General features: G+C 33.7%; 4 protein-coding genes across 11 annotated transcripts; 2 read left to right on the top strand and 2 right to left on the bottom strand.

Moving 5' to 3' along the window:
• Positions 1-151: 151 nt before the first annotated feature.
• On the bottom strand, positions 152-4,441 carry LOC140803717 (protein STRICTOSIDINE SYNTHASE-LIKE 2-like). Its single transcript, XM_073159609.1, has 3 exons — positions 4,100-4,441; positions 1,324-1,590; positions 152-812 (listed from the first exon to the last, which is right to left on the bottom strand). Exons 1-3 carry the CDS (start codon positions 4,402-4,404, stop codon positions 221-223), a joined length of 1,164 nt encoding a protein of 387 aa, XP_073015710.1. The 5' UTR covers positions 4,405-4,441; the 3' UTR covers positions 152-220.
• A 1,914-nt stretch (positions 4,442-6,355) lies between these two features.
• Positions 6,356-10,693, bottom strand: LOC140802945 (protein STRICTOSIDINE SYNTHASE-LIKE 10). Its single transcript, XM_073158563.1, has 3 exons — positions 10,325-10,693; positions 7,226-7,489; positions 6,356-7,088 (listed from the first exon to the last, which is right to left on the bottom strand). Exons 1-3 carry the CDS (start codon positions 10,597-10,599, stop codon positions 6,521-6,523), a joined length of 1,107 nt encoding a protein of 368 aa, XP_073014664.1. The 5' UTR covers positions 10,600-10,693; the 3' UTR covers positions 6,356-6,520.
• Positions 10,694-19,144: 8,451 nt separating this feature from the next.
• LOC140802943 (two-component response regulator ORR3-like) lies at positions 19,145-21,256 on the top strand. Of its 5 annotated transcripts, none has more exons than XM_073158558.1 (5): positions 19,145-19,469; positions 19,658-19,761; positions 19,844-19,942; positions 20,588-20,658; positions 20,761-21,256. In XM_073158558.1, the coding sequence occupies exons 1-5, from the start codon at positions 19,358-19,360 to the stop codon at positions 21,080-21,082; spliced, it is 708 nt and encodes a 235-aa protein (XP_073014659.1). In that variant the 5' UTR covers positions 19,145-19,357; the 3' UTR covers positions 21,083-21,256. The 5 variants fall into 5 exon arrangements, with proteins under 5 accessions (XP_073014659.1, XP_073014660.1, XP_073014663.1 ...); XM_073158559.1 differs by having other exon boundaries at positions 19,147-19,469; positions 20,591-20,658; XM_073158560.1 differs by having other exon boundaries at positions 19,149-19,469; positions 19,865-19,942.
• Positions 21,257-22,542: 1,286 nt separating this feature from the next.
• Positions 22,543-26,257, top strand: LOC140803624 (uncharacterized). 4 transcript variants are annotated; one of them, XM_073159531.1, is made up of 5 exons: positions 22,543-22,720; positions 22,820-23,689; positions 23,842-24,067; positions 24,945-25,334; positions 25,466-26,257. In XM_073159531.1, exons 4-5 carry the CDS (start codon positions 24,972-24,974, stop codon positions 26,039-26,041), a joined length of 939 nt encoding a protein of 312 aa, XP_073015632.1. In that variant the 5' UTR covers positions 22,543-22,720; positions 22,820-23,689; positions 23,842-24,067; positions 24,945-24,971; the 3' UTR covers positions 26,042-26,257. The 4 variants fall into 4 exon arrangements, with proteins under 4 accessions (XP_073015632.1, XP_073015630.1, XP_073015631.1 ...); XM_073159529.1 differs by having other exon boundaries at positions 25,463-26,257; XM_073159530.1 differs by lacking the exon at positions 23,842-24,067 and having other exon boundaries at positions 22,820-22,896; positions 25,463-26,257.
• Positions 26,258-26,346: the final 89 nt, after the last annotated feature.

The raw sequence follows: 26,346 nt of genomic DNA, 5'->3' as shown, positions 1-26,346 counted from the left end.
AAAGCTTATAAATGAGAAAGATTATAATAAAAGCTCTTATTAATACATGCATTAGTGTTCCAACTTTCAACAATATTTTTCATAATGTAAATTAAACCTTTGATAAAGTCAATTTTCCAATATAGAAATGGAAAAAAAATATCTACAAATTTTCTCACCACTCCATTTTATATTTAATATAATATATGTTTGCCTCTTAAAAAACGATAACTATAAATTTTCATATTGATTTGGAAGTCCTTGACATCTTTCCTTTAACAACAAAAGCCCTTGTCACCGATCCTATCCACAAGTTCCCATTTTCTTCCTCAACTTCACTTACAAATTTCCATTTACTTCTCATTGTGCCATCAAGTACCTCCATCACATTCCCATCTTCATCCAACCTAATTCCCATTCCTGAGCTCCCAATAAACCGAGCCAAGCACGCGTGTAATTTTGTTAAATCAACGGAAAAATCGATTAGGAGGTTTCCAATCCAAGGATTTGATATGACCACATCCAAGAATTTAGTTCTTCGCGAATTGATTCCTACCCAAAATCCCCCCTTCTTATTACGTTTGACGTTATCTGGGAATCCGGGTAACTGAGTCAAGAGCTCAAGGATCCCGGCTTTCGACGTTTTGAGCCAAAATTTGAATAATTTGCATGTAGTCGTCTCTACGAAAAGTAAGAAATCGCCCTTTTTGCTCAATGCAACTCCATTTGGAAACATGAGATTGCTCAAAAGTAGAGTTGTTTCCTTAGTTTTGGGATCAAATTTCATCAATCTCCCCGAGTTGTCACCACTTAAAATCACGGGAATATGGTTCCTATAGATGTGGCGTGGCGAGAATTAAATTAACATTATTAAATTTAAACAAAATTAAAAAAAAACAATTCAACTAGGAGCTAGTCATGAATCCGGTCCGAAACACTTTCAAAAACCGATTTAACGTTCAAAACTGTCAAACTCTGTCCAGAACCGGTTGGACCGACTATGAACAAGAAAAACAATTCAAGCTGTTTTTTTTTTTTATAAAAAAAATTAATTTTCTTATTTTTAAAATTTTAAATTTAATATTTGGTTATATATGCATGATTATTTGAAATTTAGACTTCATTAAAAATATAATACAATAGTTCTACATTTTATTTAATCTATTGTTTTTGTTTTAAAAACGTATATAATTGTTATAATATAATATTACTAATTATATTATAACAGTATTTTGTCCGACCGTTCGGTTAAACCGATTCAACTGATTTGATTGTTTTTAAAATAAATTAATTTAATCACGGATCCGATTATGAAAATATTGATTTTGTTATTATATATCTTACCTTCGTGGAAAACGGGTGCTGCTGTCTGTAAAATACACAAGCCCGTTACTCTGATCAATGTCCAATGAATTAGTGAACCCGAAACTAACTCCGTCCACTTGTTTTGAAAGTGGGCTGCCTAACCCACCATTTGGGCCCACTTCAATGAGGCCCATATAAGCATCCGCTACATAGAGATGGCCTGTTTGTTCGTTGAACCGCAGGCCCAATGGTCTCCCACAAATGTGCTCCATCACCGAGTGATCCTTTGGACCTTCGCATCCATACCTATTATGATAAATTAGCTTTAATCAAAATAAATAAATAAAATAAAATAATTGAATTAAATGTAGGGGGTTTAAAAGATCATATATTAGGATTTATGATGTAAAATTTACTTATTGTTTAATTATCGTTGGATAAAAGGATGCGAGTATCATATGTTAACTCGTCGGATTTTTGATACACGGACGACAATTCAATATTTTTTGATAACTGAAATAATTCAAAATATAATATAAATACACCTGGTCGATATTTAAAATTTAGAGAGAAATTGATATCTGCGTAAAAATTATATGAAATTTAATTTTTTAAAAATATAATGAAAAAAAAACTTGAAAATATTGTCCAAATTGTGTTATTGTCCTGATTGTCATAATGTAAATTATATTGCCTCTCCATATTGAAAGAGCTTTAGAATGTGGCCCCTAACCTCTTTTATAAAGAAATTAGATGAGATGGTCCAAAATTGGGAGGAGATGACAAGGAACTCCTAAAAATGTCTTCTTTTTTTTTTTTTCAAAAAATATAATAATATATAATTTGTTATGTTTTTACAGCTCACATTTAACAAGTGAATGTTAATTTAGTAGTACTCACATAGATGTCTACGACAAAGACGGATATATATATATATATATATATATATATATATATATATATATATATATAAAAGATATTAATATGAAAATAGTTAGCAAAATAATCTTGAGATATTTTTTAAAAAAAACTAGTGTTTCTAGCGTATTTGAAATATGAGAGTTACTTTTCAAAAAAGAAGTTTAACCAATATCATTTTTCAAAATTTATATATTATTTAAATTAATATGTAACCACATAAAAAGCAATACTTAAAAAGTTTTAAAAAAGAAATGGCTTGCACTCGTGGAGATACTAATGTCTGATGTGAGAGAATTAAAAAATGAAGTGGTCGATAACTTTAGCTTTTCTATACCTGGTACAAAGAATTTGATATTATGGACACATTGAATCTCGTAATATTTTTTTAAAAAAATCAGACTGTGCTTAAATCTCTGTATATATTTACCAAAAAAAAGTAAAATTAGAATTGATATGAATCTATATAAATCCTTGTAAAAAAAAAAATGAGTTGAGCTACAGCCTAGGACGGGCCAAACATAGGTCTCTACGGTGAGTGTGCAACCAGGGGCGGAGGGACATTACTCATTAGCTTCTAAGCCCGGGTGGCCCAATTTTTTTTTGAAAAAATTTATAGGTAAATTTTGTATAATTTTAGAATAATATGATAGTAGCCCGGATATATCAATTTAAAATATTTAAAAATTTTAGAGATTAAAATTCTAGCCTGGCGAAGCCATATTTCTGGCTCCTGCCCTGTGTGCAACATCATATCAAACCTCGTGTTTGTAATACACGCATGTATGTATACGTTCCCTAACTCAAGTATTATTTTATTTATATCAAAACTCACCAGACAGAAATTTGTGATTAGAAAACCAAGAGAGAATGAATTGTGGAGTAGAGTATAGCTATATTAACCAAATTCCAAACCTAAAAACTCTTAATTGCATACAATTACGTACTAAGTTTTAACATTTGACTCGTATGTTATTCAAGGGCAAGAATAATGGATTTTTGCCACTAGACTTCCAACCAACAACTAAAAATGCTAAATAGCCATTATTGACATATATATGACAACTGCCCATCAACTAAAATTTCGAAAATTACAATGTCCCCACTTTTCCAATCATCCCATAATTGTGAAAAAATTAGGTTCCCACCCTTTTTTTAATGCGACATGGAATTCCACTAACTATACATTATTATATGCACCATCGAATTTCGTTTTCATGCAGCTAATTTTTCAATAAGAAAGATGAGTGTTTTTTTTTTCTTCCAAATATGCTCATTTCTCTTCACCACATAGATATATAGTTAACTTACAATGCTTTAATAAACTTTGGGATTGATCACTATACAATATTCGTCATGTCATAATGGATTAATTCCTTATAAAATTCGAATTCGATATTAATGTTGTACAAGAAATGATGGGTGGAATCATCAGATAATTAAACGAATGAGGTGAATGTTCTAAGTAAATATGTGACGACCTATAAGTGGAGATGATAGACTTGAGGGAAGGTCTGGACCATGAGAATAATGACGATCTTTTTTTGTTTGAGGGGATGATTATTAGGAATGAAATTTAAGTCCCATGGTGGAAATAACAAGAAAGATCGTGTGTTTATAAGATGCAATATATCTACATTTTTGATATGATACTTTTTGGATAAAGTCCAGAACAAATCTACGAGAGCTTAAGTCCAAAATCTGTAATATCGTATCGGGATATATTTTATCATCATACAACATTAGTTTTCCTATCCAATTTATAATTGGATGGAGAATCCTAAAACCACCTTCAACCCTTATCTACTTTTCCTCATCATCTCCACGATCGATTTTATTTTTCTAATAAATAAACTCGAACACTCAGGAAATCAGTCGGATATCAGTTGATACTCACCTCTCGGGCGAGGTCACAGCGAAATCCACCCAGCGGCTTTCATTTGCTTGCCACCGGATAATCCTCCCATCCGACACTCCGGTGTAGGGGCCGCTGCCAGTGACGTCGAATGCAAAGCTCTCCGGCCCAACGGCTCCATTGGGCAGCCCTATCAGCTCATAATCTAGAACAAATCGATCATTTCCCGGCATTAAGGTTCCATTCCCCTGGAAATTTTTGCTCCAATTCTTAACATTGTCGAATGATACTAAAAGGATTGCTACGAATGCAATCGCCGTTGCAACTGAATGGAACTTTAAGGTCATTGGTTTGGCTAAAAATTGATGGGATTCTTTCCATGTATCATATATATATAGTACGAGAAATCTGTTGTAAGCATGCATATATATATTTATATATTTATATATATATATATATTTATATATATATATATATATATATATATATATATATATATAATATTAAGCCTAGTAAGTTGGCAAGGCTAATATGGGGCTCGATCTTTAAAACGTCGTGTCCCTAGGGTGGCCTAACATCTCTTCAAAATCTGGCACACACAGTGAAATTTTAAGTCATCTTCATTTAATTAATTGGTACGTGATTATGTAGGGTTATGAGTGAGTAAGCCTCAACATCCGAGAGCAGTTGCTTTATTAATTAATTAAACAGCCTAACAAATCTTAATTTCATCGACATCGTATTGAAAATTTTGGTAACTTTATACCGTTTTCATTGTTATCATGTTCCTAATCAATTCACGGTTTTAATTTACGCATTTTTTTCTTCAATTTTAGTATTTATTCATCGGAGTGCTGACATGATATTGATATCAGAAATGATGACGTAGCACGGGCCGCTGACCACAGCTAAGGTGCTCGATGTCACCACATTCTCGTGAAAAAATTTAAAATTGAAAAAAAAATGTAAATTAATTGGATAGGCTCGTAATTGATTGATAATAAAACCAAAAATGAAAAATCTTCATTTACTGTATCAATAATTTAATTTATTCCATGACATTTTTTTTTCTGAACCTGTAAAATCATTTCCATCTAAATGAGTTGCTTAAATTTTATTTTTTTGGTAAGGTGAGGGGAAGGATGAAAGATGATTGCAACTTTCATGCAAGATGATTATTCGTAAGACGAGTCAATCATGCATTCATGCTCATATTTATAATAATAAGTACTATTTTTGGCATAAAAAATAATATTTTTTCATGAATGAACCAAATAAGATATACGTTTTACGAAATTGATTCATGAGATCCTCTCGAACAAAATTTGTTGTGTTCTTTGTACGTGGCTTTTTTTTCAACTCGGAAAAGAACAATGCACATGGATACAAATTGCAAAAGGTCCAAGCATAAAAATATATTTATGCATGGTGTATCGCTTCTTATGGTACGTACTAAATTATTTCAAAAACTAGAAGTGTCTGAAATGGTTGTAGCACTGTAATTGTCTTGAGAATAGAGGTGCTGAAATTCCAAGGCAATAATATATGTTTAAGTTTAATAATAGGCGTCTCATTCATTAAAAATTTCTTTAATTTTTATTTAAAAATTGTTTCCTACTAACGTAGTTTCCTCAAATGAGCAATAAATGCGTTTTAAAATAAGTAAGTAAATTATGTAAAAACTCAATAGGGAAGCGTGACAACACCTCGTTAAAGAGAAATAGTAAAAGAAATAACTATCTAGTTTATAAAATATTATTGGATGACTTACAAGAACAATACAATATATAACGGTGAATCTGAGCTTTGATATCATGTTAAGATCATAAACTTGTGCTTAATTTCACTTCAAAAATTAGCTCAAAGGATGATATTTGTCCAATCATTTACTTACAACTTTCAAGAACTTAATACAGCCGATATGAAATATTTAACCCAAATGATTGTCATTTTACCAAAACTTACTACTCAATTTTTTTAAATCGTACAATAATCATAGTAGCACAGTTCGATAACATTCTTTATATAGACAATTATTGCACAACAACAATCTCACTCTTAATAATTGCACACATTGCAATATATGATAATCAAACATATGACATTTACTCTGATACTAAAATATGACTGAATGTTTATCACTTTATTAAAAATTAATAGTCGATGATAACATTGTAATTCAAATCTTTAATTTAAATTATATAACAATCCGATTTAATTGTTAACAATTATTGTTTATCAACAGAATCAATCAAACTTCATGGTAATTTAATATAAATATCATTGTCCATATTATAATTATTTTAAAAAAGCTTCATTCGGATTTTATACGTGTGGAGCATAGCTTGTAAAACAATTATAGTGAAAACGAAACAAATTTCACGTCAATTACACATTTTTCATTTGATCCAACTGTTACCATTAGAAAAATGAACCAAATCCATGAACTTGGGTGCATCTATTTCACAAGGTATAGATCCCAATGTATGGCATGAGCACAGAACCGATCCATAACTTACCATTCTTCTCCTCTACTTCACTGATAAACATCAATGTCTTCCCTTCAGTGTCTTCTAAAATGCGCAGAACGTCACCTTCGTCACTTAACTTTACGGCAACAGCGTGAGGCTTGCCTCCAACTAACAAGTAGTGTAGTTGCTTGAACGTGAGGGGGAGTTTCAAAAGCGTATTTCCGAACCACGAATAAGAAATTGCCCATTTAGAAAGAAGTCCAGTTTTTGAGTGGAGAGCGACCCAAAACTCACCTATTGAATTTCTTCTTACATTGTCTGGAAAACCTGGGAGTTCGGCAAATGTCTCATGTTTTCCGGCATCAGGGCCTTGAAGCCAGAATCTCAGTATTCTGCATGTCGTTGTTTCAGCTACTAAGAGGAAAGAACGGTCTTTACTCAGGGCTACGCCATTGGCAAAAGCAAGGCCTCGAAGTAAAACTGTGACCTCTTTGCTTGATATATTGTACTTCATCAGCTTGCCGGTCTTGTCTCGGGTCAAGATTGAGGGTATGAATTGCCTTACATCAAACACAAAAGCTTGTTAAATTCCTTCGGTTAGACCGTGAATCAGAGGCATATCTCATGTTACAGAAGAAAAAGGTTAATTTCTTAATCATAGTATAAGCAAATAAATTGAAGTTTAAAATCCAAATACCTTCTGTAGAATACCGTGCTAGTATCCGTAAAGTAAATCACATCTTGATCTTCATCAATATCCATGTCATTGGCGAAGCGCAAAGGCTTGCCCTCTACTTCTGTTAGTAGCGGTGAAGCCATTCCTCCATTTGGCCCAACTACTTGGAGTCCCAAGTAAGCATCCGCAATATAAAGATCTCCTGTTTTTGCATGAAACCGCAGTCCCAATGGCCTACCACAGACGTTCTCCATTGCTGGATTGAATGGTTGAGAACATTTCTCCCTTCAGCACAGGCAAAGAAATCTATTTTTTCAAATGAAATCTTACTAATAGAACTATAGAAGTACATTTCGGCATAAAATACTTGTGTAACTCAAGATAATGAATAACCAAAATTTGGAATTGCCATCATTTAAACGATCTTCTACATGTTACCAATGCAATAACAAACATGATAAGGGTTTCAATATTCTGGAACAGAGACACTAATTAACTGAGTTCTGATCAGTAAAACACAGAGGACGAATCATGATATTTGGGAAACCGAACTGTGATGTTTCCATATTATTAAACATAAGCTTAAAAAAAAAATCAATCCAAAAGGCAAATATAATAGTTTCTACCATTTGAGAAATCGACATCCACGACATAATTTATATGCCTTCACTTACACAGTCATATTTGACAAATGCACTTAACATGCCTGTGATGTGAGCATGGCCGACGGCCCGACACTACCAACACTAACAAGACGAGGCTTTCAATATTCAAGATCAGATTGATGCAACCTAAAAATCGTGCTTCTGATCGATGAGACATGATGGATGAATCTTGTTTTTTTCAGGGTCAGCAGACCAATATGTTGTAATTTAGGGTTCACATGAGAGTTGATCTGAATAACTAGTCTATTAGATTTAAGATCTTGCAAAAATTGAGTAGCATAATAGAATTACTTGTGGAGCCAAAGTGGGTGTTCAAGATTATCCACCTTATCAGGAGCCAATAGCCATGGACACCATGACTTTCCCACACCTATTTCTATACTGAGCACATATTTTAAGCAACCACAACCCTATCCATATTCGATATACGTAGATCTTTCTAAAATAGTTTTGACAGCTACACCAACTCTTAGTAAAAGCATCAGTAATATAACCAGAGTTTAACAAGAGAGAGAGCTCAACTCAAGAGATTAATTTATGATGTCAGAAAACATCCAAACTTCAGTATCAATTCCACCATTGATTGTGGAACCAAGGAACTCATAGCAATATAGCATATCTAAACCAAGTGACACTGCCTTTGCCTAGACATGCAAATTTGGACACCAAAGATCGAAAAAGGACAATTAGTCCAACATTCAGAAACCAAGTGTAAAAAAGTACTCCAACAATCCCAAGGATACGCAACAACCTGGTTCTTGTCAGCTTAAATGACACTGAAATTATGGTAAAACATAGCTAATGAACTTGCTGTATCTCAAATAGCAATGCAGAAGTGCAAGGTAGATTCTTTCTTCTTATGGAAATTCCAAAAGTAGTATGATCAAACAGGATAACAAGCGCCAAATTGTAATCCAATTCACAATGGAAAGAAATAAAATCGAGGCTGAATAAGTTTTCTCCAACACCAAAAGTTTGAAGCGTATACAGTATCCATGTGGATTTCGTGGACCTTATGGGATGAGCACTAGCTATCTTAGGCAACAATCAAAGAATACTTGAGACTCTTAAGACGTTTACAAGTGCCATGATGAGTCCCCCATTTGTCATGTTTATATGTCATAAGATGTTTTCCATTGATTTTAAGCACAAACATAATCTAATATTCATCTTGTAGGAGACAAGACGCAAAGGCATGAAGAAAGCACGAAAATCGGTAAAACAGAAAATGCTCGCAGAATCGAAAGTGCTGGGACCCAGCATGCTGCCCAAAAGATACAGTTCAGATTCGGGGCGCAGATTTTCTGGGCCCCGCAGGGAAACCTGCCTGTGTTGGTTCTTATCCGAGGTTTTTGGTCCGCTAATGATATAAATAAAAGATGACGGCCGTTTTTTAAGGAGCAGATGACACTTATCACCATTCTTTCATCCAAGAACACCCAACAACACAATATCCAAACAACACTACCACACAATTATGAATTCAAGGAGGTTTGGGACACAAATTTGAGACATAGGAGCAAACAAGGGATAGTTGATTCACAAGACGGAGAAAATTAATTGGTAACATAATCAACTTTACTTGTAATCTTTATTATTTGTATTGATTTATTTATGATATTTTTAAAATATCTCTGTTTTTTTTTTAATTATAAATTTATTGGTTGTTTATAGAGATTGATGGAGCTTGATTTTAACTTCATATTTTGCATATTATTTTCTCTACTATTATTTGCGTTATAATTTATTTGTGTCTTGCTGTTTTATTTGCCTTCCAATTTATTGATGATTGGATGTTAAATTTATCCCAAAATCTGGAACTTGAGAGAGAAGATTTTGAATAAGATCATAAGAAAATACAACCTATGATTTTTGTAGAGTTCAAGAAGCCTACAATTTCTTTTGAGGTATTTGAAAGATAACCATAAAAACTGATTAAATTATTTTGATGACTGATTTCTGATAGTGATATCAAAACTGACACTAAAATAATAATATTTACTCGACACTTAGAAGAGGCCATGAATAACACTTGCGGGTTCTTGGCCTATAAATTGGCAATATGTGATATAATCAATTAATATGATTTACATGAATGAAATTGAGTTAAATTTTTGCATCTAAAACAGGTCTCAGACCATGTACCTAAAATCATCCTTGATATTCCGCATTAGTTTAGTTTATTTAAATCTTAATCTTAATAAAGTCGAGATTATTTTAATTACAGTTAATTTGCATAAACATAATTTCAATTCTTATGAGAACGAAACTCAATTCATCATGGTACATTAAAATTTGACATGGCTCTGACCAAATTTCCCCGGCCACTTGTCCGACTTTAGGCCGGGCATTTTTGCTCATAAACATAAAAGTGAAGCTATATACTGAAAAACCCAGTTAAAAAACACGCATATACACATAGTACAGGTGGCGTGGCTGGGAGAGTTTTAATTACCTTTTAGATGAGGTGACAGCGAATTCCACCCAATCTCCGCCGTCCCATTTGAGAATTCGGCCATCGGCAACGCCGGTGTAAGGGCCTCGGCCGCTGGAATCAAAGGCCAAGCTCTCCGGCCCCACTGCTCCGGTGAAGTGGATCCTATCTGCCTGGATGAGGACGTCGTGCGACCCACGAAGTGGCAGCGGCGTGAACAAGCCGGTGTTGGCGAAGGTAATCACCACCGCGAGCAGTGGCAACGCTATTGCAATTAGGATAAGCTTCGAGTTCATGGGTTTGGGTTAATTGGGATTATGCTGATCAAATTTACCAAAAATTTTAATGAAACGGAACCTAGAAATGTCCGAAGATGAGCTGTGGCCTTTTATATTTGAGCCAGTCTCACGTGTCACACGTGTCACGTTAGATCGTCTCGTTCTTAATAGCCTAACATAAAAAATCAATAATTTTTTATGAACGATTTGTCTCATAAATACGATTCGTGAGATCGTTTTTCACAAAGTTTTGTCTATATAAAAAGAGGTACGACTCCCTCATGTTTTGTACAGGTTAGTTCGATCCTAATCCCGACATTCAATCTACTGAGAGTGATTGATTTGGATATTCAGACTATTGAATTATCCGTAAATAAATGATACATTACAGAGTATGTTGCAAAAGATTTGGAATAAAAAGACTCCCCCCTCTCCTTTTTCCCGTCAATTCCGCCAATAGAAATGGGAGAAAGACCAATTAAACATGTGAGATTTTGCAAGAATGAAATAATTTTTCATTTTGCAATCAAGAATCTCAATTAATCCGTGTATTAATAAATTTTAAATCTAATCATATTTGACTTCGAGCCCGAGCTACACAAATGTTTCCTTTTCAAAAACATAATTATTTTTATTTTGTTTTTAAAGATCTCAAGAGTTTTTTTATTATTATATTTTATTTCAATGGTTTATGTATGCTTGATGAGTCTTGAAACGAGTTATGTGTGGATGAGTTGAATGCTATATTATTTACAATTATTTATTATATTTGATGAAATTTGAAAAAAAATTATATTATTTGTAATGTTTTAGATATGTCGATCAATTTTGAAATATTTATAATAGATTATGTATGGTAATTGGTTGATTACTTTGAAAGATTTATATTATTTATAATAATTCGTGACATGATAAATAATAACCACGTTCGAACATCCAACTTTATCCCACAAAAAGTAATTTGGATATATTTTCTATTGAATTTTTTAATATATAAAACAATAAATATATTCAGGATATCCTAAGTATAATGCTAAAACAACGATTTGGATATATTTGGATTGAAGCAAAATCACCCCATGAATTGGAATCTTTCAATCCCGCATAATGGTAATTGCCTAAACTCTGATAATTAAATGTTCAATACACAAAATTTAGCAATGTGCATGGATTAAGATGTCTTTTCAATGGGGCAAAAATTAGGGAAAAATTTGTTAGAATACTCGAATCTCAAATCCGATATTTCGTCACAAATTTTAAATCTTGGTATCAGTTGTGGCATGAGTCATCCGACTTGCTTTAACCAAATCAATTTAAAAACAAAGAATGAAACAAGAGAACCTTGGGTACAACCTGGCCAAAAGATTTGATGGGTGGCCAAAAGATTTGGATGGGTTGTATATTTTCAGCAATGCCCATATGAGTAATGCGTGAATAATATGTGACCATGTGTGATGTGATCGCGTTGAAATTGGTGAGCCGGGTAAGGAGCTCCAACGGATCAAATCAACAATTTATAGTGTTTGAGAATTTTGAGTGAAGATAATGCTTGTGTTAGCACCTGCAAAAAATGAAAAGAACTCGTGAATGGGCGCCGGAGGGGTGTCCGGCATGACCACTCTGATGCTAAAGTCAGCAGGTTTTTTGATGAACACAAGTAATATTTGAGAGAAAAAATATGTATAATGCTTAGAGTTCAAAGATTTCAGAAGCATTAAATGACATTAATACCTGTTATTTATAGTAGAAAATGGGGTAGGTACCTCGATTCCAGTGCCACCTACTAAGTATGGCAAGTCGGTTGCCCATACTCTAGCTTCTGATGGCTTCTAGGACAGTCCAAGCTCAAGTTGTTCTGACATATAGAATTGCTTGTATCAATCATACTCGAGTGTGGTGCAATTATCGAGGGGCAAAAACTGTGTGAGACCCTCGGGTCAATTGTGAGGATCTCTACCCATAAAAAAGTAACTATGCTAAGAGGATACTTTAGTGATATGCTTGACCGTCGGGATATGACCCGTGAGCGGTCTAAAAGACGCACTCTATCGTTGCCCAGTGGGAGGCACCCGTAACTCGACAGCCTGATTTCGCCGACGGGATGGAGAGTGCCGGGTAAAGTATGGTGTTTGGAGAGACCGGCTATGTGATACCGGGAAGAGGCGTGGTGCCCGGGTTCTTGAGAGATAGTGCCCGGGTCATCCATGACCCCGATCTGGATCTTTAGGGGGTATCACCAATGTGTTTATTAAATTATTCAAAAAAAAAAAAAACGCTAGAAAAATCATTCAATCACGACAATGATTTTACCGAAACGAATCTCCAATTCGATCCGATTCATGAAAAATTATGCTAAAAATATTAATTTCATTTTAAATATACAAACATGATATTTGTGTTGTTTGTACGATTTAAAAATTAATTTAGTTGCAATATCATTATGATTTTAGTTTTTTATGAAAGAATAAGTGTTCAATTACAAAAAATAAAAACCAAATTCTCTAAATTCAAACCCCATCTAGATAATCAAAAGATAAAATAAGTTTATTTTGATGAATGTGGTTATTGCAAACGAATTGAGGAGACCAATATATACAATGTGCCTTCGTAAGCTACACTAGTTACTATGTACACGCGATGTATGTGTACAATCTTTCTTATCATTATCGATAGACTAAAGTGAAATTTGACAAATTATAGAGGGACTAAATTGATATTTGAATGGTTGAAAAAAAAATAAAATAAAAAGTGTGTTGAAATTTAAAAAAACAAAAACAAAAGTAAAAGTAAAATCGAAAAAAAAGTTGATATCCTCTCTAGGTAGTTATTATCATGTCCTCACACTTAATAATATATAATATATAAGTATGGATATTATATATATATATATATATATATATATATATATATATATATTAATTAAAACAAAAAATAAATATTTTGATTGGCGGCATGTTATATGTTAATTATGGTGTATGCAAAATTCATTATAAATTTTATGAATAATATTAAAACTATTGTACCTCGGCACGTGATCGATCAATTTAAACTCTATAATTTTTTGGTCGATTTGTTACAATTAAATCTGAAACAACCCGAATAATCGGGTTTAACTTTGACATAAAAAGGTCATGGGATACTTTTGATAAGATACAAGACATGAACAACTCAACCCCCCCTTCGCCCATGTTCCTCAACGCAAAGCCAGAAGTGACCCACAATACTATACAACAAAATGCCCACCCCTGTCCACCCCCACCACCCTTGGCATTAAATATTTCATTTGAAATCTCAATTTTGGAAATCTATTTTTTTCAAGAAAGTAAGTTTCTTGTGAGACGATCTCACAAATTTTTATCTGTGAGTCGGGTCAAACCTACCGATATTCACAATAAAATTAATACTCTTAGCGTAAAAAGTAATATTTTTTCATGGATGACCCAAATAAGAGATCCGTCTCACAAAATACGACTCGTGAGACAGTGAGACCGTCTCACACAAATTTTTGCCTTTTCAAAATATCACATTCCCCATATTGGTTAAATTAATATAATTTAATTCAAATATAATGGTAATTAACATTATATTAAATTTGTCTAAAAATATATATGATAGAAGTTATATATCATTGAAGAATCTTTGGCAAGTTCGATAAAATTGTGAAATGTATTTTGCAAGAATTCACGGAGAGGGTATTAAAAAGAAGAAAGATCATCGTCTTAAACCCGAGTCTTTAATGAAAGATGTGTTATAAGTTATCGACATTTTTTATTTTAAATAAAAAAATCACTTCATGCTTCCGACGAGTTTCATTGGCTTTGTTCATAGTTTGGCCGGAAAGAAGCAATGTGTGTTTGTATGCTGTTTACAAGTTGGCGTAAGAAAAAAGGTTTAATTATTTTTTCAATAGATAGATGGGAAATAAAATATATATGCTCGTTCAATATAGTTTATTAAATATATTGGTAAAATTATGCAATAATTATTTCGATAATAACATAAAATATAAAAAATTAAAATCAAACGCTGAATCAGATCTCATGCACGAGTATATATATATATATATATATATATATATATATATATATATATATATATATATATATATATACACCAGTAAAAGATGCACACGCATTGCATGTGCTATTATTATTTTTAATTTGATCAAATAATACTAAATAATTAACACGAAACTATTTTCGATTTAGAAAAGTTGTTCGATTTAAAAGAGAAGTTTTATTTTGATTTTTTTATTTAAAATATGGAGTTACTTGAAAAGGTTTTAAGTGGTAAGAAGGGTAATTATGGAATTAAATATTTTGGTGTCCTCAAAGATAGTTATTCTAAGGCACTCACACTTAATATAATAGTATAGAATATATATATATATATATATATATATATATATATATATATGAATCGTAATTCGATGTTGAAACTTATTTGTAAATACTGCATATTCTAAATTTGTTCTTAGTCGATTCAGCCGCTTAAAACAAGGATAAAGGTCGCTTGAACTCGAGACTAGCATATGTGATGTTGTGTACTGCGTTTCTTGGTAAGGGCATAGAGATGTCCAAACATGCAGATGGGTAGTCATATGAGGATTATACCGAATAACCCTCCCTCGGACTTTCACAGTGGTATCAGAGCCAAGATTTTTCTAAATCGTATGGTTTGATATTGAATAATTTATTTCTAACCGCATAAGAAAATGTTTCAGAAAATTATAGCACCAAGGAAAATTATTTTTTCAGAGGAAAAAAAAATTTAATCTGCCCGGAACTATTCCGGGTAGTCGTGTGCGCTGGGACGCGCACGGCAGCGCGTAGCGTGCGCGCGCGGCGTGGGGACGCCAGCGCGCACGGCGTCCTGCCCTGCGCGCACAGGGGCTGCCGCCACTGCCCGAAACGTTCGGGCAGCGGGCGGGCGGCTGCCCGGAAGTGTCTCGGGAACCGTGCTGGATGATGGGCTTGAATTGGTTGGGCCTAAGGTGCAATTTTCTGATTTTTCAAGTTTTTGGTTAAAATTGATATTTTTTAAAATCGGTTTATTTTTATTTTAGAAATTGATTTTTAGAAAATTAATAATTTTCTTGTGAAATAAATAATTAGAATATGATTTTAAATTTTAATTATTTATAGTAAAAATGAGTTTTTACAATAAATCAATTATTATTGATTTAATTGGAAATTAAATAAAGGGGTTTATTTAATTTATTAAATCTTTAATTTAATAATTGTGGTGGTTAGTGATATAATTATTAGATATATGATTTATCAATTAATTAAATTGTTTAATTAAATTGTTGTTAATATTTGATATTAAATGCATGAAGGATCATCGAGAGCCTTGACCAATGTGTTAGGTGTATGTTAGGATATTTTACTGTTTTATTCGGTTTTAATATTTGATATTATTAAAGTGGACCATGTTTATGGCACGTTCCCACCCCATGAGATGTATCCCTTATGTGCCATGGCTATTTAAATATAAGTAATAGAAATAGTGGGAGATCAAGACTGGAAGATGGTGGGCCCGATGAACGAGATGAACACATTTAAAATATTGGAAGCTCTTGTAATAGTTGCATTTGCATCCCTGCATTCACCTAGGTTTGGATATATATATATATATATATATATATTTGTTTGTGTGTAGGGAGGAAAGTTCATTGTATTTGATGTGTAAATATTGTTTATTGCGGAGATAACTTGCTTTCGACTAGTATTTTTTGAGGTGTTAGGATCAAACACTTACTATTAAGTCAAAAGTTATAGTAGTTAAAAATAACGTAATTTTTTTTATTTTTATACTTGTGGCAGCATAGAGTGCACCAACTTGTATGCTAGTGGATCAGGTTGTTAGGTCAATGAGTCTGAGGGGTGCGCGTCTATCTGCTAGTACTGTCTACTATCTCATATTACTCACATATCGGTCTTACTATTTCCCTACTGTTTATCTTGTCCTCAGTAGAGATAGTATTACCCGCTAAGACCTGACACCAATGTTTTACGGCCCACCAGGCCAACCAGATCAAACAACACAATGTCAGCAGTTTGACGTACGAGAACTTCCGAGGAGGTTACATATCTCATCACTACTCTTACGTATACGCACTTAACTCAACATCCCCCTCCCAAGAAGTATATAGTTATGCTTCTTGGAATACTTGAACACATGACCTCGCTCTTATACCAATTATTAGGATCAAACTCTTATCAATATGTCAAAAATTATAGTTGTTAGCCAACACAAAACTTTATTTCTCTATAATTGTGGCACCGTAAAGTGCACCTATTTGAGTGCTAATTGGTCGGGTTGTTAGGCCAATTAGTTCGGGGAGGTACGTGTTTATCTGTTGATGCTTATCATATACATTAGATATCAGTTTTACCATTTTCCTACTGTCTGTCATGTCCCCAAAAAAGACAATATCACCCGTTAAGATCTGAAGTCACTTTTTTATGTCTCATTTAGCCAACCAGATCAAGCAGCGTAATGTCAACAGCTTGGCATACGATAACTTTCCAAGAGGTCACTGATCACATTACTAATCTCACTCAAAGCTTAACCCAACTATTAAGAATTCTATGTAGCTAGAAAAATAATTAGTTCTAGATTTTGGGTTCTTTCTGGGACCTTTTTCCACAAATGGAGCTCATCTAAAACCTTATCCATTACGGGATTTTCCTTGCACTATTACCCATCACATATTTCCATCCATGAAAATGGACTCATTTTCCTCAATACTCGAACCCAAGATCTCTGGATAAATGTGGGTACCAATTGAGAACTATAAGAATATATGGATTTATCATGGAGATCTTGGGTTCGAGTGTTGAGAGAGAGAAAGAAACTCATTTCTAAGAATAAAGATGTGCTATGAATAATGATATATGAAAAACCCGTGAGAGAGAAAATCTAAGAGAAAGCTCGTTTATGAGAGAAGACCCCAAATAGAGTCCAAGCTGAGCATAGTCCATGATCGTTTATGCGTACATTCATATTGTTTGATTCCCTTGCATTTTTTCAAGGAAATGTGATTTTTTATTATACAAATAAAAATACTACGAACTATTCGTTAAACAAATATTTTTCCTTTTTTTATGTAGGATATATATAATATTACATGTGATGTAGAAATCATATTTCGAAGATAAATTTTACAATGTAATGATTCTCATTCGTTGATATATACAAGGTGACATTCTAGCTAAGTATATTGGTCAACAAATTTTAGAATCAAATTCGAGATTTTAGTTGGGTACCTCGATCAATCAAAGTCCAATGAATATTTCTTTTCTTTGTTTTTTTCTAATTTTATATTATATTTACTAAATTCTAGAGATTTTAGTTGGGTACCTCGATCATTATTGTTATACAAAAATTCTAGACCATTTTATTAATTAACTTTGTGAAACCAATTATCGATTATACTATTTTTAATGTCAAATATATTGTTTTTTATTGTCGAATCGACATGTTTCACTGATATAAATTGATCATGAGACTGTCACAACATACTTCTTTTGTTGTAATAAAAAATGAGATGCTATTTAAAAAAGTTAAGATTATATTTTAGATATTATAAATTTTTATCTACATTTGGTAGTGTCGCGTACTGATCAAAACGTTTTGTTCACTGTGAAAAACTCAAAATTTTATGTTCAGTGCCAAAAAAAATTCGAGTAGTTTTCAGTGAACCCTTTTTGTTGTGGGAAGAAAAATTATTTTCAGGAACAATTTCTTGTTTTAGGTGATAATCGTGAAGCTTTTCCCCGTAGATGACATATTTGCAACATTTTAAGAAAATTTTGAAAATGCTAGCTAACCAAGTTAAAGTATTTGGAAGCCACATACTAAGTAACATATGTTATTTATTTTTACGTTAGTGCGCACCAAGTAGATTTCTAGACTATCGCAATAGCCTGCAAACCACGTTAATCAAGTAAACTGTACTGAACAAACCATGTTCGACAGACTCATGCGAGAAGATGTTAACAAAGATAATCAAATTTATGACAATTAGTCAATTACTCAACTAATTCACTAACTCAGACATCTCTCAAGAGCTACATTTGTTATTTATATATTAAAGTTTCGATGAGAATTAAATTATGTTTTGATTTCAAATAAACATAAGATGAAAGTTTGATCCTTAATAGCCTGAAACATGTTATTACATGCCATCTACACAGTAAAGAAATTTGTCAATATACATCATGTTTCTCCATTGGTCTATGATAATTCTTCCAATATATTTTCCAAAAGAAGTAAATATCATTAAAGACCGTCTCACGGATCTTAATCTGTGAGACGGACCAACCCTACCCATATTCACAATAAAAAGCAATACTCTTAGCACAAAAAGTAATATTTTTTGATGGATGATCCGAATAAGAGATCTGTCTCATAAATACGACCCGTGAGACTGTCTTACACAAGTTTTTGACTTCCAAAAGACATTGTAAACACAACGACACATGCCTCGAGTATCATCAATGCGACCCCATGTATTAATAATTAGGTAGCATAAATTCAATCCCAAGTTGGGAAAAGGTTTGAGAAAATCTTTGGAACAAATCTGGTCAGATCTTGCTTTGTGGGTTGTGGATTTTGGTGGACCTTACATTCTCCATTGATAGCCCCTCTTCATCTCTCCCTTCACCTCTTTCAAACCCCACTATTTTTTTAACCAAAAAAGCACCAAACTTTACCCCAAATTCTTTCTTTCTTTCTTTCTTCTCCTCGTCATTTCATTATTTGAGCAGCAATGGGCATGGCTGCAGCTGCATCAGAGTCTCGATATCATGTTTTGGCCGTTGATGACAGCTTAATTGACAGAAAATTGATCGAGAGATTGCTCAAAACATCTTCTTATCAAGGTACAGCCCAGATTCTGTTTTCTTGAATTCGAAACAAGAATTTCCATTTTTGGATTTTTATCTCCATTGGTTTTTTTTTTTTTATTCTTCTTCTTCTTGCTGGAATGATTGATAGATGGGCTCGATTCAATCGATCTAGGATGTCGATTTCTTTTTCTATTTAATGTACTAGTTATTGCTTTTGGCAGTCACGACAGTTGATTCTGGCTGCAAAGCTTTGGAGTTTCTTGGTTGGTCTGAGGAAGAAAGAAGCAATCCGACTGAAACTTCTGTTTCTCCCAACATTCATCAGGTTCATTTAATTTAATTTTTTTTTAAAAAAAATTAATGTAGACTTAAAAATAATTTAATTTGAGTCAAAATCTTAATCTTAGTTTGATCTATGTCCCTTTAAGGAAGTGGGAGTAAACCTTGTTATTACGGACTACTGTATGCCTGGAATGACAGGATATGATTTACTCAAGAAAATGAAGGTATATTTTTTCTGAGTCTCTCTGTTATTTCCTCTACAATATCATATATCCTTTATAATCCTATCATTTGTTAGCAATTTTAGAAGGTATTGGAATAAATGTGACTTAAAATAAGAATATTTGCAAAATCTTGGCCCCATCGAAGAACAAGATTTTGACAGCACATTTACGGGATCCCACATGTTCATCCAATTCTTCTATGTTACTTTTCTTTTTCTTTTTTGAAATCAGAGGAATCATTAATTCTACATTGATCATTAGGTATGAACTAGTTGGCTATGTCGATATCTAGTGACCTACTTAGAACGTCGACGATCGTGTTTACTGTCTCTTAGAACGTCGACGAATTTGATTATCAACTCTTCGTGTTTACTCTCTCTGTTATACTTTTCTAATCATTAATTCCACATTGATCATTAGGTATGAACTAGTTGGCTATGTCGATATCTAGTGACCTACTTAGAACGTCGACGATCGTGTTTACTGTCTCTTAGAACGTCGACGAATCTGATTATCAACTCTTCGTTTTACTGTCTCTGTTATACTTTTCTTTCTTCTCTTTTTTTTTTGTAAATAATTTCATCATCTTATGACTTGAGAAATCGACTTTAATATACAAAAATGGGATTTGGTTTCATTTGACAGCAGTCTTCATATTTGAGAAACATACCAGTAGTCATCATGTCTTCTGAGCATGTCCCCTCAAGAATCAACAGGTAAGAGAGGAAAAATTTTCATTAAGTCGATGCTCATTTATGTTTTTAAGGTAAGAATTAAGTGTTCATGTTTAACAGATAATCGTTTTTACTAATTAACAGATGCTTAGAAGAAGGAGCAGAAGAATTTTTCCTCAAGCCTGTGAGATTGTCAGATTTAAATAAACTTAAACCCCATTTGATGAGAACCAAATTCGAGAATATTATAGTAAATCAAGAAACGGAAGAGTCGAAGGAGGAAGAATCTGGAATCCGAACACAGAAACAGCAAAAAGTTGGATTAAATAAAAGTAATGTCATGAGGAAATCTAGTGATCATGAAGGGATTTCACTAGACGGATTAAGGCAAAAATACAGTGGTTTCACTGTAATTACTTTGTTATTATCTCTAGTGTTTTCTCTGTGTTTCTTGATTTTTGGTTGAGGTTTTTCGATTGTCGGATGGATATATGTGTACATGGAGAATTAGATTAGGAGGATCAATAAAGGGTTTCGTTTTCTGTATCATGTGCAATACTTGGAACAACGTTATATATACTATGTTGATCTGCAGTGGCAAAGACAGAAATTACATATAAAAGCAAAAATCGATGTTACCGGATTAGAGAAAACCCGTGTAAGTTCGTGGAGATCCGTATGACCGGCTATTACTCTAACAACCCCAAAGAGTTAATTTCATGGATTGCTAACTTATCACAAAGCAAAGAATTATGTCAGAGTTGTCCGACGAATACACTCTGACGCTCAAGACAGTATTCGTCCAATAAAAGTTCTAGAGAACCATTGAATGAGATGCACCGTGCATGTTTTAAATTAGTACATGCTGTCCCCAACGTCCAATAATATTCAATTTTTTTTTCAATTGGGCCTGGGAAGAGAACTCGGGCCTTCAACTTTTATCTTCACGACCCAAAATCTTGGCATCCAGTAGCCCACCCATTTGTTTTTTAGAGTGATGTTTAGGATGGATCCCGTTTTGCCCGTCAATTTAGTAATATATAAATCAGATTTGGGTTGGCCCAAGCTCATGATTCGCATAATTTGATTAGATTTTTTTTATACAAGTGAAATTTTAACAACTGAATTATATGTTATTTTCTAATAAAATGGAAGAGATTCACGTAATTTAATGATGTTTATAGTTTTTGTCTAGAGTTTTTGCATTTGGGAGGTCCAAAAATACTAAATCTAACATATGTGTTTAATATTTAGAAGCCATTAACTTCGCGAAAATCTCGAAATTTATAAAAATTGATAAAAGTTCGTACACCACATATACATGACAAACTTGACATGAACGTTCAACATTATTTACAAAACATTAATTTTTTTGGTGATTTATTCATGCAATTTTTTTTTAACCTAAACATATAATTTTATTTTTTTATGACATGACCCACTACCACTAATTTTCGGTGTGCACTGAGTAAACATCCATACTACCAAAATAGCATTCAAATTATGTTAGTTAAAACCATACTGGAAAAATCATATGTAACAAACTCGTCCGAGAAAGTGTTCGTCAGAATAATCGAATTTCTGACTATTGATCAAGCGCTCACCTACTCTAACAACTCGGATAATCTTTATAAGAAGAAGCGTTTTGTTGATATGATTGATATATATCAAATCTTTTAAACTCTCTTCAACTATACAGTATCGTACATGCACAGTCTTAAAATATCTATAGTTCCGATATGAGATTGATTCATTTAGGTTCCATTAACCAAAAACCTCTCGTTGTTTGTACAACCACTTTTGACATTGAAGATCACTCAGGTCGCAAACATATAATTTTGAGTGAGTCTCATGTGAGACCGTCTCACGGATCTTAATCTGTGAGACGGGTCAACCCTACTCATATTCACAATAAAAAGTAATACTCTTAGGCACCGTTTGATAACATGTATAAGAGACTAATTTGTGTTGAATTCAGAAATAGTACCTTGATTGGTACGCTGACAATGTATGTGTGTTTGTGTATGGGCCCGTTACAATTAACTGTGTGGGAGACATTATTAATACTACAGGCAGGCCAAGACAACTGTAATCAATATCTACAGTGAGTTGTAGTACACACACATTTTACCGATTTACCCTTCTTGCCCTAGCATTAATTTAGAAAATTTACCGACAATTCTCATTCATCTTCTTTCCGCAGCCATGAATGGGAATGCAGCATCCATCACATTCCTGTAAGCACAACACTGGAAGCCGTCCACTATCTTCTTAGAAAGGGTAAGTTACTTTCGTATCCATCGTTTTTACCCAGATCTGATAAATTTGTTTGAGCTATTTTTGACGGGAAGAATGAAGAAACTAGTTTCTTCATTTATTTGTATTTCTGTAGGTTTCGTTACATTTGGTTAGTATATTTACTTAATTCTTATGGATTTCTTTGTTGTACAGATTATATATTTGTGTTGATATAAGTTTTTATATGGTGTTCGTGTTTTTAAGTAGACCAATTTTCATGGTTTGAACTTGTGGCATAAATCTTTCTGTCATGGCTCAAGTACATCAGCACATCGCAACATTTGTAGCGGTACACCAACATTTGAGCAGGTCCTTCATGTTCTTAGTGCTGTTAACACGTTTCTTTACGAAGTTTGTAGCACGGTCGCCTCGTAGATACCGTACAAGAGACCGTACTTACAATGTTACTGGGAGAATACCTTCTCAGATCAACCATCTACATAGGATTATTGAATTAGGAGATGTGCAGTGTGTTTCGAATTTGAGAATGGATCGAAATGCATTTGCACGTCTTTGTTATTTGGTTAAAAATGTGAGTGGCGTAGTGGATTCCAGATATGTTCGTATCGAGGAGAAGGTGGCAATGTTTTTATCTATTCTAGCACATCACAAGAAAGTTAGAGTGATTGGTCATGATTATTTACGAAGTGGGCAAACGGTGAGCTTTCATTTCCACGAAGTGCTCCGTTCGATTCTGAAACTCCACCCCCTACTACTTGTCAAACCACTTCCTGTGGATGAGACTTGCTCCAACAACACTTGGAAATGGTTCAAAGTAAGTGTCTTTACTCGTAATCACCATTTCTTGGCTTCCTTTGTCGAACTCATTAGTTAGACGTCATGCATTTAAATTCATGCTGTAAAGACTAGGAACCCAATATTATTTTTTTCGACTAATTTGATGTACACGAAAAACATACATACCAGGGTTGTTTGGGTGCTTTGGATGGAACATATATAAGTGTCCAAGTACCAAATAAAGAGAAAGCGAAGTACAGGAATAGAAAAGGCACAACAGCAATAAATGTTTTGGGGATATGCAATCGTGACATGCAGTTTATTTACGCACTAACCGGATGGGAAGGATCAGCGGCAGACGCTCGTGTTCTACGTGATGCAGTTAATCGCCAAGATGGGCTAAAGATTCCCAGAGGTTATAACTTCCCTGTCTTAAGTTCATTAAGGAGTATAAATATGTTGTCATATCATTTAATATATGTTTATTCAATATGTCATACTGTAATTAAGAATAAATAAAATAATAGTTCTACAACATTATTTCATAATCAGCTTAGAAATATAAATTGTTGCTAAGTCACTTTTTTACGTTTTTTATTTGTTGTCGCCAACTTTTAATACTAATGAAAAATGACAGGTTGTTATTACTTGTGCGACAATGGCTACCCAAACGTTGAAGGATTCTTGACGCCGTATAGGAGAACTCGATATCATATGGATCAGTGGATGGGCGGTTCTGTTGCACCCCAGAACTACAAAGAGTTTTTCAACTCTAAACATTGTCATGCTCGTAATGTTATCGAAAGAGCATTTGGGTTATTGAAAAGACGATGAGCTATTCTTCGTAGCCCATCTTTTTATCCCTTGAAAGTTCAAAATCGTATAGTCATGGCTTGCATTCTGCTACATAATTTCATTCGATCCGAAATGGTAGATGACCCTGTAGATGTAGATGATGAATCATGTGTTGCACTTACAGAAACCGGAGATTTCGACTTCATTGGCAATGTCGAATCTTCTCCTGCATGGGACACATGGAGGGAAAACTTAGCACTGTCTATGTACCATAGTAACTGAGAGATGTTGTTGTTAATGTATTTATCTGTATTTGTGCTACTTTAGACAATATGTGCAAGGGTGATGATTTCTGTTTTCTTTGCTGATTGACGTTTTCTGTGTTCATCTTTCTCCTTTGTAAAACTCAATGTTGGTTGTGTATTTTAATAAATTTATGTATGGTTGTTCCTTTTATCGACTACAATTGTGTACGTAAATAATTCTGCATTGTACAGGGATTATTATAAGTTGTTGTAGTCATCATGGATATTAGCTCACCTATTGCTACTGCAAGTAGCATGGCTAAGAAATCTGAGAGATGTCGCCGAGTGTGGACACAGAAGGAGGATGAATACCTCCTTCAGGCACTTAAAGAGTTAGTGAATGCTGGATGGAAGAGTGAAAATGGGTTTCGCTGCGGATACTTGACTGTCTTAGAGAAATCTATTGCCCAGGCTTTTCCAAATACCGATTTACGAGGGAACCCACATATTAACTCAAAGATACATGTCTGGAAAAGGACTCATGCTTCTTTGTTAACAATGCTTAGCAGGAGTGGCATTGGATGGAATGAAACAGAGAAGAGGATTGAAGCAACTGACGAAACGTGGGATTCATTTGTTAAGGTAATGCTCTCTTGCATCTTTTTCTTTTTCCATTGTTTTTTTACTTCATATTTATGTACAGTTTGCAACTCCATGCTATTTGTCATTTACATTTTGATTTTGTACACTATTGAATCTGCAATATACAGCAGGTTGATAGCAGTGTCCGTACGTGGCGATACAAAACTTGGCCCTATTTTCCCGATTGGTGCGAAATTTTTGGAAATGACCGTGCAACGGGACAGCATGCAGAGAGCTTTGCGGAGGCCCTTCAAGGAGTACTAAACATGACTGATGATAATGATATTGTTCCAGAAGACAAAATTGGACCGACTCTTCTATTCGACGAGACTGAGGAAGCAGGTGAATCAATGTCGGTTTCAAATGCTCCATCCGTCAACAAAGTTGGTTGTAAATCAAAGAACACTAAGAAACGGAAGAAGCAATCAGAAGGTGGAGACCTATTCATTGCTGCAATTAACAATTTCACTGAGATGTCAAGATCAACGATGAACGAATTTGTCAAGCGAATTGGCGTCGAGTATGATACAGTGAACGCGACAAAGGATGTGTTTTCTGTGCTCGAAACAATCCCTGAACTAAGTGAAGATGAAATTGTTGTCGCGGCTGCATTGCTAGCAGAAAATCCAAAGCAGCAGAATCTGTTGTTTACAGCTCCTGAACATGCAAGACTGAAGTTGGTTCGAAGGCTGCTTAAGGAAGACTGAAGTAAGAAGAATATACTTCAAATCACATTTCATACATTCGTTTTCACAAAGGTTTTGAAATGGGATGAAATTTTTTTGTATTTTGCTTATGACAGTGATCAACTAACTAGCCCAGAATCTAGTTTGTTTGTTGAATGTTGTAGTTAGTTCCTTTGATCATCTCTTTCATACACCTTTGCCATATTTTGTAAATGAAACTTATGTGACAATGTATGACTGTGTATCTTAATTTCATTTTGGAAATATAATGAAATTGCTCGAGTACTCTACTTCTGTTTCCGAATGTTGACATTGAAGAACAAAAG

This window comes from Primulina eburnea, chromosome 10 (genome assembly GCF_022965805.1).
Source record: "Primulina eburnea isolate SZY01 chromosome 10, ASM2296580v1, whole genome shotgun sequence".
NCBI classification, from domain to species: Eukaryota; Viridiplantae; Streptophyta; class Magnoliopsida; order Lamiales; family Gesneriaceae; genus Primulina; species Primulina eburnea.
This window is presented reverse-complemented; position numbering and strand designations above follow the sequence as displayed.